Below are 15,452 nucleotides of genomic sequence, written 5' to 3' on the forward strand. Positions count from 1 at the left end.
AATAAAGTTGCTGCTTGGAAGGCTACTGAGACGTTTTCATAGACAGCCTTCCTGCAGTACAAGAGTAGTCCATTCTCCTAAGTGGGAATAGTAATAGCCATAAAAACAACATTTAAATGTTTTTAAACAGTCTTATTTAAATGTGCTACTGAAAGAACTCAAGTTCAACAACAAAATGGGGCAGAACAATTCCCAGAAAGAAATACATAGGTGCTTATTTGACATGCAGACGTTCTCTTAGGAATTCAAAAGCAAGTCGTGATACAAGTGGCAGAAGATGTCATGAGCAAGAAATTTGTAAATTAGTGGCAAGCAGAAATCTGAGGATAAAGGATGAGGTCATCTACCTTTTATTTAGCAAGGTGTTCACCACAGTCTACCTACTTATTTGACATGCAGAGGTTCTCTTAGGAATGCAAAAGCAAGTCTGGTGATACAAGTGGCAGAAGATGTCATGAGCAAGAAATTTGTAAATTAGTGGCAAGCAGAAATCTGAGGATAAAGGATGAGGTCATCTACCTTTTATTTAGCAAGGTGTTCACCACAGTCTACCTCAAATTTTTTGTTGAAAAATTGAGACATACAAACTGGACAGATGAAACACAAGATACGACAAAAAGTGGCTGCAGTTCAAACAGTGGATGTAATGGCTTCAAGCCAGACTGGTTGTAATGTGGAGTTCCCAAGAAATTGGTCATATGGCCAATACTGCTAAATATCTTCATAAACAATCTACTTCATGGAACTGTATCCACCTTCAACAAACTTGAAGTTGGCCCCAAAATGGGCAGAGAGGCAGGTACTCCGGCCACCACTCAGGGAGGCAGTGACAGGCTGAATGAGATTTTAAAAAGATGCATATGAAATTCTCTATCTGAAGTGAAGTATGGCTTCAGTAGCACCAGTAAGCACCAGTACAGGTACCAGTAGAGACTGGGGTGTGGGCATGTCATCCACCTTGAATCCAGTGTACTCTAATTTTATGCTACAGCTGCACTTTGTGTCCAGATTTGTTTCCTGCAGTTCAAGACAGAGACTGAAAACAGGCCACTATGATGTTTAAAGATTTGGAGAAGATAAATTTTAATGGAAAGAAGGCTCAGATAGTATTTAATCACATTCTTCTGATATCTGGATGGTGCTACAGGGAAATCTCTAGTATATTCTTCACAAGGGTGCATGTGGCAGGCTGAGAATCAATGGGCATTAGCTTCTCCAGAGGAAATTCCATTCAGACTAAAGAGCAAAACTCACCACCATGAGAACTGACTGTTGGAATACGTCACTCATGAGAAATGGCAGAAACTTCTTTGCTGGAAATGTTGAAGAGATTCCTTGACAGGCTAGCAATAACCAATTAAAAAGTGTAAGAACTTGTTTTCAACAGAAGGTTGGACCAAATTATCTCAAGAGGTCTCACTTAATCCAGGTGAGCTCTCAGTAAATGAAGCCAGTACAATGGTCACACTAGATCGCAAGTATTTAATTGTAAACAATATAAGAATTTGGTCTGTCATATTTTCTGCTGTTGAAAATGTGTGTCCTGCTGGTAGGACTTAGTCTCTCTCAGGTTGCTCACCAGAATGATTGGTGTGTTTAGCTGGGATATTTAGCATGTCTGGGAATTTCGCTGCAACTTCAGTGTCCAATGAAGTTAATTTACAAAAGTGAAGGTACACTTTTTTTTTTAAGGGTTACTTTTTATCTCTTTTTGCCTTACAGGGAGCATGTAGTTGCAAATCATAGCTTTTAACAATACCTAAGTTCTGTAGCCTGCCGTTCAGTTTACTTGGCAGACTGGATACATACTTTATTTCTTCTATTGACCAGGATGTCCATCTGCATGGGTCTCATTAGGACCCATGTTACAAACCTCTTTTGTAACATCCACATCCACAAGGAAGACACAGTGAAATGTCAGTTTTGCCTGGATGAACTCTCTAGGTTTGAGAGAAATGTGTCAAAGTAGTAATATCAGACAACAGTGAAATGAGCCAACTTTAAGGGAACAGAGTTATCACTGTTGTCTTTCTTCAAATTCTTAACATATTGTAGTCCAGTTTCTCACAGTATGAAAAAGGGTTTTAATATTTACCTCCTACAGCTTCTCCAGTAATTTTCCATTAAAGAAACTGCTTTCTCTTTGTGTGAATTGTTAATATTCTGATATGATGTTTGGAATTTTTTCTGCCTCCATTTCAAGGTGATTAGAATTAGTTTTTAGGGACATGGTCCTATTTTTAGAGGAGTAAATATTGCAGTGGATGACAGGGTACCTTTTACAAGTTATTACATAGCATGATTTGCTTATTTTTCTACATGAGATTTGGAAGATGCCTAGTAAGCTTAAATGGTTAATGTTTGTCCAGAAAATTTTTATTTCAATCAAGTGGGAAGTGAGCATGTTAGTCTCTAATATTGAAATCTCTCACTTATTTGTCAGTTCTAGTTCTGGTTAAGATGACTTCTGTCAGAAGTATGTTTAGAACTAGCAAGTTTAAATACACTTGCAAGTAGAGAGGACTCTCAAGGGTTTTTGCAAAGTGTTGTTGTATAATTTAGTGTGTGTATCTTCACAGTTTTCATAAAAGTGGTTGCAATTTTCTAGTAATAACACTTCTTTAAAAGAAAAGTGTTTGATTTTTTCCCAAAATGACATGGCTGATTTTCTGCCTACTGCTTTATTTATAAAAGCTAGACTGATACATCTGCATTTTATCCCATTAATGTTTCTCTCTTTGTCCTATTTACAGTTATTGTTGGGAGCTTGTGTAAACTATGCTTGGGTAGGAACAAGTGAAGATTTTTAGATAAAACTTCAGTTTTAAATAATGCATAGAACTTCTCAACTCTAGAAGTACAAATTGCTGTTACTTACACAACCCTAGGCTCCCAAAGAAATCTAAATCTCCAGGCTACTTCTTAAAAAAGAAAGGGAAGAAGAAGATGGGAGAATAGGGAAAGGATAGGAAGCAACTGAAAGCATAAAGTACTTCTGAAAAGATTTGTTTAGCCATTGTCACAGGACAGGTTAGTTAGGGTTTCTGTGAGGGGTAAGTTCCATGCTGAAGAAATTACACCAGAGGCTTGCTTGACTGCGACTTGATGGTCAGCTCTTTAAAGGAGAAGTTGGGCAGTGATGCATTGAGCACTATGGACAGCAGGGAAGTTTTGGGTAGAGTCAGGGTAGAGAGGGCTCAGGACTACCTGAAGTTTGCATTAAGGTAATCTGATATTACTCTGAAATGTTTCAGAATTGGTGATGAATATTGCATGCATCCACTTTTCAGTACATCAAATACATAACTTTACTCCTTCATTGTATTTGCTTCTTTACTAGTAAGATAAATGCTAGGAGAAAATAGTCATATTGGTTGTTTGGACAGAATATCACCAGCTGAGTTTCTTCAAATATATTCTGTATGTCTTTTCTTTCCAATGGATCAGAGGTATATTACTTCCTTTGTAGTACTTAGGATAAGTTTAAGTATTTTGGGAAGCTTAAGCCATGTAATAGAAATTGAATGCATGAGCAAATACATATTTCTTGCTGTTACTCCTTGGACATATGCCTGCATATACAAAGGGAAGAAAGAAATATTAGAAATATGAGTAGCAATGTGCTTTGCTATCCCTACATGACACAGTCACCTGTATTTGTCTGTTAAACATGTGTGTAGAGCAAAAGAGGTAGGATGTGGTGATATGAAAATCTCTGTCTAGTGACCCTTGGTATGAGGTGGGCTTTCCAGCACACTGAAATACCCAATACCCCTGTATTCATTCCCAAATGCTTTTTGGTTTTTTGCTTCCATTGCAGCTTCAAAATTACTGTGCCTAGATTACCTTTATTTCCTTTTTTTGAAATGAAAAGAAGGGCAAGGCACTACATCTGCCACTGCTTACAGAAGCTAGAACTTGGGAAGCACTGGCATCCACTAGTGTTTGCTTTGAGTAGGATTTGGTGCCAAATTTGAGACTAAAAAGTTTTCATATCCACCCTTGCTTGTTGCAGGATGAAGAGGGTGTATGGTCTTAAAAGTAGAACTCCTGCATATGTTATAGAAGTTATGACAGAGTTCACTGGTGTTTCTGCATAAACACAGTTAATTACTTTAGTGTTCCTAACAAGAATTTTAATTTAAATGTAACTGATAAAGCATCGGTTATGATAGGCAGTTGGTATGACACATGAACACCCAGATGTATATTCCAAAGCTTTGTCAGATATGTCTTAATAACATAATTTTAATTTTTTTTCCATCTGTTTAAAGTACTATTTTCACATTACAGCCTTTGTTAGTATTTGAAAGCTCTTAATATTCATATGTTGAATAATTCCTGAGAAAATCTGTTCAACACTTGAACCTTAACTGGAACATTTAGTACTTTCTTGAAATCTCTCTTTGCAAATTGTTTGTTTCTTTGGATGCAAAGGGCAGTAGAAAGGCTTATAAAAATCTTCTAGTAGCATTTGCGCTCTTATGCTGAGAACATTTTCCCCCCCCACACACACTTGTTGTGTGCAGAAGGGAACTCTGGTGACATCTGCTCAGCCGAGCGAGCGTGCGCAGAGCTCGGTGCCAGAGGGAGCCCGTGTGGAGCACAAGAGGTGCAGACCCTGGAACAGGGAAATGTGGCTTTGTGCAGAGCAGCGGGGCTGCAGCCTGAGCACAGCTGCCAGAGAGCAGACAAACACAACTGCCCAACTCTGAGGAGGAAATACTTCAGCCACAAAAAACTCCTCATTTGGGGAAATAATATTGTATTTGATATCCCCTCCTGAATAAATTCAAAGGCTGAATACTCTTAATTATTTTTACTTTTTAAGAACTATTTTGGAACTGTGAATAAGAAATTATAAAAGTGTAAAGTTTTTTGTTGTGTGACATTTTAATCTAGAAACTGACTTGTTAAAAACTACTCAAGCATGCAAGTATTTTTAATTAGGAGTGCTGTGTTCCTATCCTCTGGTGTTCTTAAAAGAACATTTCACCTGTGCTTCTTGTTTTCTCCCTTAAACCCTGACTCTTGCTCTGCTGTGAAAGTTTTGAGTTGCTTGCTTTGGCATTAGGGTGGTGGGTAGAATTGAGTGTACATTTCTGGGGAGTGGTCCTCCTTATAGTGCATTATCTGTGACTCTGTTGTACCTGATAGCAGGGTGGGACCATGCAGATGACTGAGGGTGCCCAGGGTGGCTCAGGGGATAGCTTTTCATTCAAAGCCCTGTTCATCCATTCAGGTATTGTACCCTGCAATCTCCTGGGAGCCACCAAACGCTGCCTTACAGACGGCACCTTGTGACAGTGTCTTTTCTGTTGTCATTTTCTTTATAGATTTGATTGTATACAATGAAATGCTGTAGCTTTTGGTCTTTAATATCCCACTTACTGTGGAATCTTTAGATATTTGTTCAGTGGTAGCTTTCTAAACGATAAGCATCTTTTTCCATGGAAATTGACTCGGTCAACAATTCTATTGTCTAATGTTTTTGAAAGGATTGTCAGTGAAACAAGAATATGTGGGTGTCTTTATGCCTTCTCTGTTCCTTGATATTGTACTTTGTGAAGCAGGCTGGTTAACTGAAGCACAGAGAAGTTCTCTGGAGATGACCCCACACCCAACTGCTGTGTGGATCCTTCTAGACAGAAATGAATGTCACTGCAGGATTTTATTATGCTGTTGAGCAGACAAGTGATAGGAATCAGAATTACTACAGAAACAGGCAGCTGTGTCCAGTTCCAACATGCATTCCTTTATTGCTGGGATCCTGAACACTGTCTTTCTGATAGATGTGGATGTAATTTTCTTCAGCATAAGGCAAACTGTAGTTAAGAAAGGCAGGCAAATTTACAACCACTGTCTTTGAGACAGAGAATGTGTTTCTAAAAACAGCTTAAAATGCAATTGGATTGCTATATCATAAAAATATGAGGTCTTCAGAAGGAATTATTTGTCCCTTTTAAAATTACTTTGTTTGTGAATTAAGATTTTTTTTAACTTTTGCTACAATAATGAGGACATCACTATGCTGTAACAATAGCAGGTACTGTAACTTTTTTTTTTACAACTTACTAAATTTAACTTTGTTAAATATTCTAAGACAGTTGTACTTGACAGGTTTTGAAATCAGGCATTCTAAAAATTTTTATGAAAGTTTGGGTATTTCAAGGAGGGAAAGAAGTTCATACTAATTATGTATACAGGCCAATTAGGACTGCTGTTGAAAGAATGGAGAAGGAAACATTGTGTTATGGAGTGGTAGGATGTAGTTGAAACTTCTTTCCACAATGATTTTAGCTACTTTTAGAAAAGATTTATTTTAGGTTTGTAGAATAGCCTTTGGGCATAAAAAAATTCAAATTCTCCTTTAGACTCTGTGTAACAACTGATTTTCTTTTATTGCTTTATGTTGCACATCTGTGAATATATTCAATTACTCCAGAAAATCTTTTTTTTTTAAACAACTCCTTGGAGGAATTAAGATGAAAAACACAATACATTTGGTAATATGTTCTCTCTTTCCCAAATGAACATTATAAATACTTTTGGAGAACAATTACTGGAGCTGTTTCACTGTTTTTCACTGATTGCTAATAATCCTGCTGCCCTGTCTCCCTTGGCAGGCCCCTGTGGGATTAGCACGGAAAGGTTCCCTGCCGCTCAGCGACACCGCTTCCGTGAACTCCTCGCTACGCAGGATGAAGCGCAAGGCGCCCTCACCACCCTCCAGAGCACCAGAAGATCAAAGTGAAAGCAGTAATGAGCCTGGTAATCTTTTTATGCTCTTTAATTGGAAGGCAGCAGAAAGTGTAGCTGGCTAAACATGAAGGTAACACCACCTTATGAGATCAGAACCTCAAGTGAGCGACCACAAAGCTGCAGATGCAAAGAATGCCTTTATTTATGTTACCTCACCAACTTGGGAAGCCTCGAAGCAACGCCCAGGCAGAGGTGCCCAGGTGGGAGCCCAAGTGGGAACACCGGCACTGCAGAGCTCGGTCCATGCCAGACCACTGCCAAACCTGCTCCCTTCCTCTGTGTCAGGATTCACACAGGTGTATGAACCACAGGGCTTTGATCTCACCCACAGCGGGGCAGGAATCTCCAGCATGTCTCACATGATGCTTGTAAATCTAATCGCAGGCCTGTGTTATCTGAACACAGGTGTTCATCTTGTCAAACACACAAGATTAAAAAGCAATTATATCCTATATGTGGGGTTTTGTGCCCCTACTGCAAGTCACTTGAGTGCATTTACAATCATTCTCATCAATCTTCTGTTATTTTCCCACAAGTGTAAGAAAGAGGGGTATTTAGAGCATGCAGATCACAAAAAAAAAAAACCCCAGACAATACCAAATTAATTACAGTTAGGTTAAGTATAGAATTGTGTTTATGTTACTGAGGTGGAGTGCTTCAGATGGAGAGAAAAGATTTGCTTCTCTGGATCAGAGAGAGTATAATAGCAAATGGACTGACTAGAAGAATCTTAGAGAAAGTCCAGTTGTTTTTTATAATTCTTTTGTTTGATGAGAAATTCGGTTTTCTGGTTCAAAAATACCTGAGAGCTGAGATTAAAATATCTGGAAAATGTGACAATGAGCATTGGCTGTTTCAGAGGAATTTCTTGAAGAAATCACTAGTCTGTATGACCATAATCTAACATTTTATCTAGAACTTTTGCTGGTGCTGAAAGCGAGAGGTGGTAAAGGTTGTTGCTTCACTTTTTGCAGTAACAGAGTCAACAGAATCAGCCTCCACTAAAGTGGAAGGAAGAGCCACTGAAATGCAGCCTGAAACAGGTTGGTTGTTTCTCCAAAAGTACTAATAAAATTTACTTCATAGCAAGTTCAAGTGATAATTCATAGCAATAAATTACTATACTATAGATGTGTCATAACTTATAACTAATTTTAGTGCTTCAAAATCAATAAAGTTTTCCTTTGAAGTAAAAATTCAGCTTTCTAAAATAAAAATATGTTACCTTTGTTGTCTACACAAACAAATACAATATATGTTATATTGCTATCTGTGCTGTACATTTAATAAAATAAACATTATCCCTGATTTCTCTCCTTCCTTATAAGTTACAGAGAAGAACTATCTAGAATTTCTGTGATTTTTTTTTTGTACCTCATAACAAGCTTTTCAAAAGCTAAAGCCCAGTGTTGTTTTTAGAACTCTGCTTTGTGCTGCCCTTGACCTGCATAACATAGGGGCAGGAGCAAATCTGTGCCTGGCTTTTGGTTGGCATCTGAACAGCCTTTGAAAACATAAGTTGTAAATCTAAACTGAATGCATAAATAGTTGTTTATACATTAAATTATTTGTTGGGTGTTATGGGAAAAATGTAATTTATGAAAGTATAGCTGTTTAAAATACAATTATTTAGCTACTGAACATAATGCTTTTTTAAATTTATGCAGTTTGTACTGTGAAATACTGTTGTTTGTAAGCACCAGACTGTGGGGTTCAGTTACAGTATACAATAACTAGAAGTCTTCTAAAATTTGCAAAAGCTTTTAGAATAAATCAGTGCCAGTGCAGTCTGAAAAAATAACTCTTCAGTGCATTTAATGAGAATGAAGTATATAAATGCTAAGGCTGTGGAGTGCCACTGTCATTATATGAGGCTAAGCACTCAGTTTCTGTGCTAGTTGACAGGAATTTTTAAGTAGCTTTTCAGCTGTTTTATTCTTGATGCCAGTCAAATTGTTTGGAGTGGTAAAACTAAAATGTACCACAAGAGCTGAAAGTCGTCTGCTAGGCAAATATTTTTCCCCTGGCAAAGGGAGAAAGACAAAAAAATAAGTAATCAGTAAACTTGGGCTTGGTTTGCGTTTAGGGCAATTTATGTAAATTATTGGAAAATACGTTAAGTAGAAACAATATGTAACATACTAAATGGGAGTATGAACCTGTAGTGTGGAGTCTGGGGTTGAAGATCTCACGAAGTTGTAACCTTTCCTTGTCTTAGCTGTTGCAGCAGATGAAAGAGAATAATTAATTTCTGAGTTAGTGGTTTGTTTATTAGTACTGAATTTTTTTAAACTGTCCATCTACTACATGCAATGGGTCTAATATGAGCAAGTTTATCATACTGTGATTTTAAATCAAGTATTTTTTGTTTTCTTATACTTGTTTCTATCTTAAGATTGTTGACCTGTGCTAGAATTTTTACCTTTCCCATCACTGTAATGTCCAAGTGCTGTGTAGATAAACAACCCTGAACTTCAAAGAAATTACTTGTTTATTTTTCCATAGATTTAGAAACTTCTGCTTGAGGCATTTGAGGTCTGTAATGAAATATTTTAATTTAAACTGTAATGAAAAGAAATAGAAAAAGGTAATTATCTTTACTGGGCTTTAGGGCAGTCTATGTTGAGCTCTTGGGTTTACCTTTGCAGTTAGTGACAATGTTCAGTCTCTAGTTTTCCTTGTCTCTTCATGCTGTGTCCTTTGCTGATGACTTAATGCAGTGCAGGGGTTTTTTTAATTGTACATATAAGTCACATAGCACAGCTTCATTGCCTCTTTTTTTTCTTATGGGATACTGCTGCTCTCTGGTGGCATCTCTGAAACTGTCATGAGCCCTGTGTATAAAGGGTCCTTTTAGCAAAGCCCCTCATGCTGTGAGAACCAATATTAACAGGCAGCAAAATCAGATGCAGTGCACCTGTCCTGTTCCTAGTCTGAAAATTATCCGTGTTTGGGTATTGTTTTAAATGGATAAAATAGTTCATTATCACTTAAATTGCAAAGCTGGACATAATTTTAACTTTACCAGAACCCAGGAGTTCCTTCCATTTGCATTAATACTGCTTTTGATTGTCAGGCATCTGGGAAGCATTGTGAGTTTTTGTTTGGCTGTGACTGGCATTCCAGAGTGGTTCTGTTAGGCAGTGTTACATCAGCAAATAAGCAAAAACACTAAGCTGCAAATTCAGTGTTACCTTTTGCATAAAATGAACCACTGCAAATGTTCAATTTGGTGTCTCTTAGCTATGCACTACTTAGACACATATCTGTTATGTGGAGCTATATAGTATGGAATAGGCAACATTTCTCCTGTGAAATAACAGTTTTCCCATGGTGTAAAAAGTGTGTACCTTGACAAAAGTCATTTAAAGACACACATCTACTAGAATAAGCATTGACAGAGAAGTTATGTGAACATTTGGGATTATAAACAATTCTCTTTATCAGTTATGATTTTTATTCACTTTCCCAAAGTTTAATCAATGCTTAGTCTTTATTTTTCTAGTGAAGACAGTAAAACAGTATTCAAAACAAATTTTGAAATCAGAGATTTTTAGAAAACTTTCCATCAAACAAATCCCTTGATATAATCCTATTGGTTACAGTATTTCTTAAGCACCTTGTTAGGGGCTGTAGAGTCAAGAGCAGATTTGCATGATGTAGTCAGACTTTCCAGCTCTGGTTCTTATGAGCAGGCGAGCTCACAGAGTAGCACCAGCCTGTTCTCTGCTGGGCATAGGGTATTCCTGCTGCTCAAAGGAGACTTGCAGTTGGTATGTCAGTCATCAGGGGGGTGTGTGTGTGTATGTGTGTACTTATCTATAGATCTATCTTCACAGTGATGCACTGTAGCTATATTGGTTTAGGGCTACTTAAAACCCAGTGATTAATGTTCTAAGAGAATAAACTATGCAATTTATATTACATGTGGATCTACAGATAAGGTGTATAAGCAGTAAGGCAACAGTATATAGCCAGTATTGCTCTAAGTTCTTCCATGTTACATGTAAAAGCTATAGACTGAGGGTTTGGAAACAAATTGGAATCTGAAGTGCTCCCCTAGGGAGTTACCTGCATGGCATAAGTGAAGGATGATTGTTAAATGTTGTTTGTGTTCAAATGTATTCATGTTTTATTCTGCTGCAGCAGTGATGGCCCAGGTCTGGAATGAGACCCAGTAACAGATGAAAATCCACTAGCAAGCAGGGCTGGTCTTATGCTGACAGATGAGGTAGAGCATTTTTTAAGAAGTGTGAGGGCTGTTTTTGTTTGGTATTATCCATTTGTAGGTCAGGTTAGTCGACCCCAATGCTTGGAAGTGTTTCTAGCACAGCAAAGAACAGACTTTCACATAGCAGGAATGTCAGGAATGTCTCCTACCAACCCAAGCTAAGTTTCCATCCCAGGAGTATAGATACAACTCAGCCTTTGTTACACTCCTCTCCAGAGGAAAAGCAGCAGAGAAATGCCAGCAGTTCCTGGGCATAAAGCCATAGCAGCTCCAGAATTCCATTTCTCTTGTCAGAAGTCCTGGCTATTCTTTGTTGTCTAATTCAGGTTTCCATAGAGTATTTAGACTGAAAATCTCTTTGTTCCTGTTGTTGGTGATGGCTCAGGCCCATGGTATAATAGGTCTCACCAGTAAAGGAGGCAATGTTCTAGAGAGCCAGTTACGGGCTGTGGGATAATCTTAGCCAGTTCAATGTTTGCTCACATTTGTTATGTTTTGTTTATCATTTTGACAGATATAACTTGTCACACATGAAATGATACCGCCATCACTAAAATGTTCCCCCAAAGTATGAGGCTGCTGAGTATGAGCGTTCCCTAGGTGGAGAAGGGTTTGGTGGATGATGACAGGAAGAGAAGGCCCTTATGACTAGTAAACCTGTAGGAGTCCCTGTAATACCAATGTGACATATTTGTATGTACCTGTGCTGAAACCACATGGAAGGAGCTCACCTGCACCACTTTGCAGTCTTGCCTTTCTTTCCTTGGGGATCTGAATTGCCTCTGGATTCAGCACTATGGCATGTGTTGATCATATTGCTTAATGTGTAACTACCAAACACTATTACAAGATTGCAATATAAAACTAAGAATTAAACAGTAAGATATTTGGCTTTTGTAGTTTCTCTGTAACTCTGAATGAGTATCTTTGGTATTGCTTAACTCTTAACTAATGACCCTATTGTAAACACCAAAGTTTCTATTCTGCACTGAGCCTTTCTCCAATACATACATTCTCTCAATACTTTTCTATAACATTGTACTTCTCTAGAGGTACTGGAAGCATTGTAGGATACCAGCTGCTAAAAAAAGTCAGTCTAACATTTTTGTCAATCTTAACTTTTTTCTTTTTTTGTACTCTAGGATCTGTGACTTTCCAGTATTCCTTTTTGTTTGATTTGTTGCCTTTGGTTTACACTTGCAAATTTACTGATACTGCTTAGACTGAAACCCAATTGTCCAAGTGCAAGGCTTGTCCCTAACAGGTGTCAGGGCACCCAAAGCTGATGGGAGTATCCTGGTCAGGTGTATTTATTAATTCAAATACACTGATTTATCTGTGTTCTAATCCAGCAACTCAACCTTTTAGTTTTAACTATTCTCTGGCTGCAAATATCAGTATTTTTATGGATTAGCACTTTTTAATGAACTTTATTTTTGTACTGTAACATGAAGCACTGCACAAGACACTTTTAATATGCTTAGGGTGCTTATGGGAAATTTTTCATAGTGCTGGTGAAACTTGTTCAAACCCTGGGCAAAATTGGTATTTCAGTTACTCTAGTTCTTGAACATTCCTACTCTGATATGCAGGAACTGTGTAGTTTAAAACTCACTGGAGAGCTAGTGGAAGTACAAGAAGTCTGGGTAAAAGCAACTGTCCACCTCCATGAAATTTGGGGTTATGAGATAAATAAAAATATATGTAACAGTCTTAATTCAATACTTGGGTTAAATATGAGAGAATTCTGTGAAGTCTGAATGGATCTCTTAAAATTTAAATTATTTTAAAAATTTACCTGAATTATGAAAAAAAAAATTGTTTTCCTTCTTCAAACTATTTTTAGACTTCCTTGAACAGTCCCTTTTAATCTACAACCTGCATCGAGAGCTGTGGGTTGGTTTGGGTTTTGTTGGTTTGGAGATATTTTTACTTTCTTTTCCTTTCTTTTGTGATTGTAGATGTAAAGAGCTCAGAATACAACCTGGAAGAAATTGATGAAAGGGAGGAGATAGGTGTGCAACAGGGAGAGGACAGTGGAAGTACCAATACCTCTCCTGGGACAGGAGAGGTTACTGCAGCCTTCAGCTCTGCTGAGGTATCACTGGAAAATGACAAAAATGATCCTGCTTCATCAGCTCCTGCTCCTGGCAGTGTTCCCACAGACAACTTGCAAAGCTTTAAGGAAGAAAAACAAGAAAATATGAGCACAGATGGCAAGTAAGTACGTTTTGTGACAAAGAAAGGAGCATTGGGGGGACAATGGGGGAGGCAAATAAAATGCAGAGTGCTGTTTCATTGTGAAGCACAGAATAGAGAATTGTGAGAGAGGAATGAGCTGTAATATGCTTAGCTCTCATTGTAGCACTCTTCTGTTCACAGTAATTCATGCAGCTTTTCAACAAAAATAACAATGAAGTGTTCTGCAGTTCTGTTTAATCTTTCCTTTCCTTACCACTCAAACAGCTGGAGCCCAGAAAAGCTGAACCCAGTTCTAAAATGCCCAGTGTATTTACTAGAGCAGAATGCTGCAAAAAATTTGGATTGATTAGTTAAATAAAAATGTACAAATTCTTTCTTGCGGATAGGGGGAAATGAATACAACAGCCATTTCTGTTCTTTTGGGCATGATTCTTATTGCTTGCATATTTGTTTTGGCTTGAATTTTTATTTTTTCTTTTCCTTATATGTGGTCTTGACCTGTCTCAATCCATTTGCTCTCAGGAAAACAAGTTAATTCAGCTTTTTTAAAGAATAAACACATTAGTTTCCTTAACTGCTCTTTTTCCCTTCTGGTGATGCTGTACCTTTGCCCTTCAGCATGTTTGTTAAACTACCTGACTCAGCAGGTTTCCAACATGAGTTAGTGCCTGCTTGAAATAAATGTTGATTGTCCAGAGAAGTCCCATTGTGTTAATGCAATTCACTATTTCTCTGTTCCCTGGGGCAACTAAGCTGGCTACTGTTCCCAAATTAAATTGAAAGAACTATTTCGATTATTGTACTGAAGCCAAAACGTGTGACTGCCCTAGTAGCCAAGAACTTTCAAGGTAGTAAAGAGAGGTTTAACTTGTATTTGAAGGGATGTTTTTGTCCGTCCAAGGCCACATGTGTCTTTGCAAAAATCTTTGATACTCTGTCCTGGTGAAAATTGTCTCAGTTGCTTGGGTGTTTCTCCTCTTTATGCAGCTAATAAATTGTCTTGAATTTGCAATTTGTCAGGCCTGTGTTATTGGGCCAGTTTGCCTAATTATCCAGGGGATTTTTCTTTCCCTTCCTCCCTATGAATTGGTAGTAACCTTTCATGTCTTATAATCCTGGTGATGATCAGGTGGAAGGTACTGCACGCTGGCTTTAGAGTTTGGCAGCTGCTTCCTGAAATATCTTGGGGATTCCAAAATGAGGAGTGGGGTTTCTCTGACATTATATTTTTGGAAAACTTCAGATAATTTTGGTCTTTTTTATAAGATCTACTTACTTTGAGAAGTATTTCTTTTTAATCCAGCCTGGGATACATGCAAAATATTCCAGTTGAAACCAGTAATTTCTGTATTGATACTCCGTGGTGTTTTGTGGCTTTTGGGTTTGGTGGGTTTTGATTTGATTTTTTAAAATATTCCTATTAAAAATCTAGTACAGCCTGTTAATAGTTTTAGCTCAGTCACTCAGCTCTGTTAAAAGGAATGGAGCTAAGCAAGAGTACAGAGTGCAGGACTAAGCTTTAACTTTCTTCCAGCAATAATTTTGAGAGCATATGCTCCTGTTCAGCAGTTTATGGGACACTTACAGTGTGTTTGGAACTGTACAGACAACACAAGCATCGATGGTTATTAAGAAATGTATAATTTTAAACCATTCGAAGCAGATGTGTCCGCTCAAAGCACTGGTTCTGACAACTAATGCATTTGGTGTGGCAAATAATTTGGAATCTTCATAATGCCAGTATTTCTATATGGGCATATTATAAAAATACCTTGAATGAAGTTTGAGGTTTTAATAACTTTTTATTAAGGAATTTTTAAGTATTTTTGCCTTTTTCATTTACCTTTAGAAGCCAAGGACTTAATATGTCCCTGCCAACCCAAAAAATAAGGTTTTTATTCAGCACTTTTGCAGTTCTCTTGTCCCCCACAAAATGAGGGAAATAGATATTGTATGTGTTTCTAAGATATTTACAATGCAAGTAACATGTTGTGTGTGTGTTTCTTTGCTGTTCTCAAGGTATTTCTTGAAAGGGACTACTTTGAGAAGTCTGTATTGCTCAGTTCATGTGTGCGTACACAGTCAGTGTCTCGTGCAGTGTGGTGGGGACAAAGCCAGGGACACATTTCAGATTGGGGGATGTCAGAACACTTCATATGAGTGAAGAACCATTGTGGTTTCACTGGAATGGAGTTGCTGTTGGAAAGTGGGTTCTTCAAGCTGCGCATGTAAACAAAAGGAGGGGGAGAAGAGAAGG

General features: G+C 37.8%; 1 protein-coding gene across 13 annotated transcripts in view; it reads left to right on the plus strand.

Annotated features, from left to right (window-relative positions):
• COBLL1 (cordon-bleu WH2 repeat protein like 1) overlaps window positions 1-15,452 on the plus strand; it is a 79,462-nt gene that overhangs the window by 54,712 nt on the left and 9,298 nt on the right. For all 13 annotated transcript variants that reach the window (XM_039727227.1, XM_039726479.1, XM_039726647.1 and 10 more), the window contains 3 exons: window positions 6,627-6,771; window positions 7,737-7,805; window positions 12,955-13,213. In XM_039727227.1, coding sequence (XP_039583161.1) covers window positions 6,627-6,771; window positions 7,737-7,805; window positions 12,955-13,213 — 473 coding nt within the window. The remainder of the gene's footprint in view (window positions 1-6,626; window positions 6,772-7,736; window positions 7,806-12,954; window positions 13,214-15,452) is intronic.

The sequence above is a fragment of the Passer montanus genome, unplaced genomic scaffold (genome assembly GCF_014805655.1).
Source record: "Passer montanus isolate IOZ18808 unplaced genomic scaffold, ASM1480565v1 scaffold1, whole genome shotgun sequence".
Taxonomy (NCBI): Eukaryota; Metazoa; Chordata; class Aves; order Passeriformes; family Passeridae; genus Passer; species Passer montanus.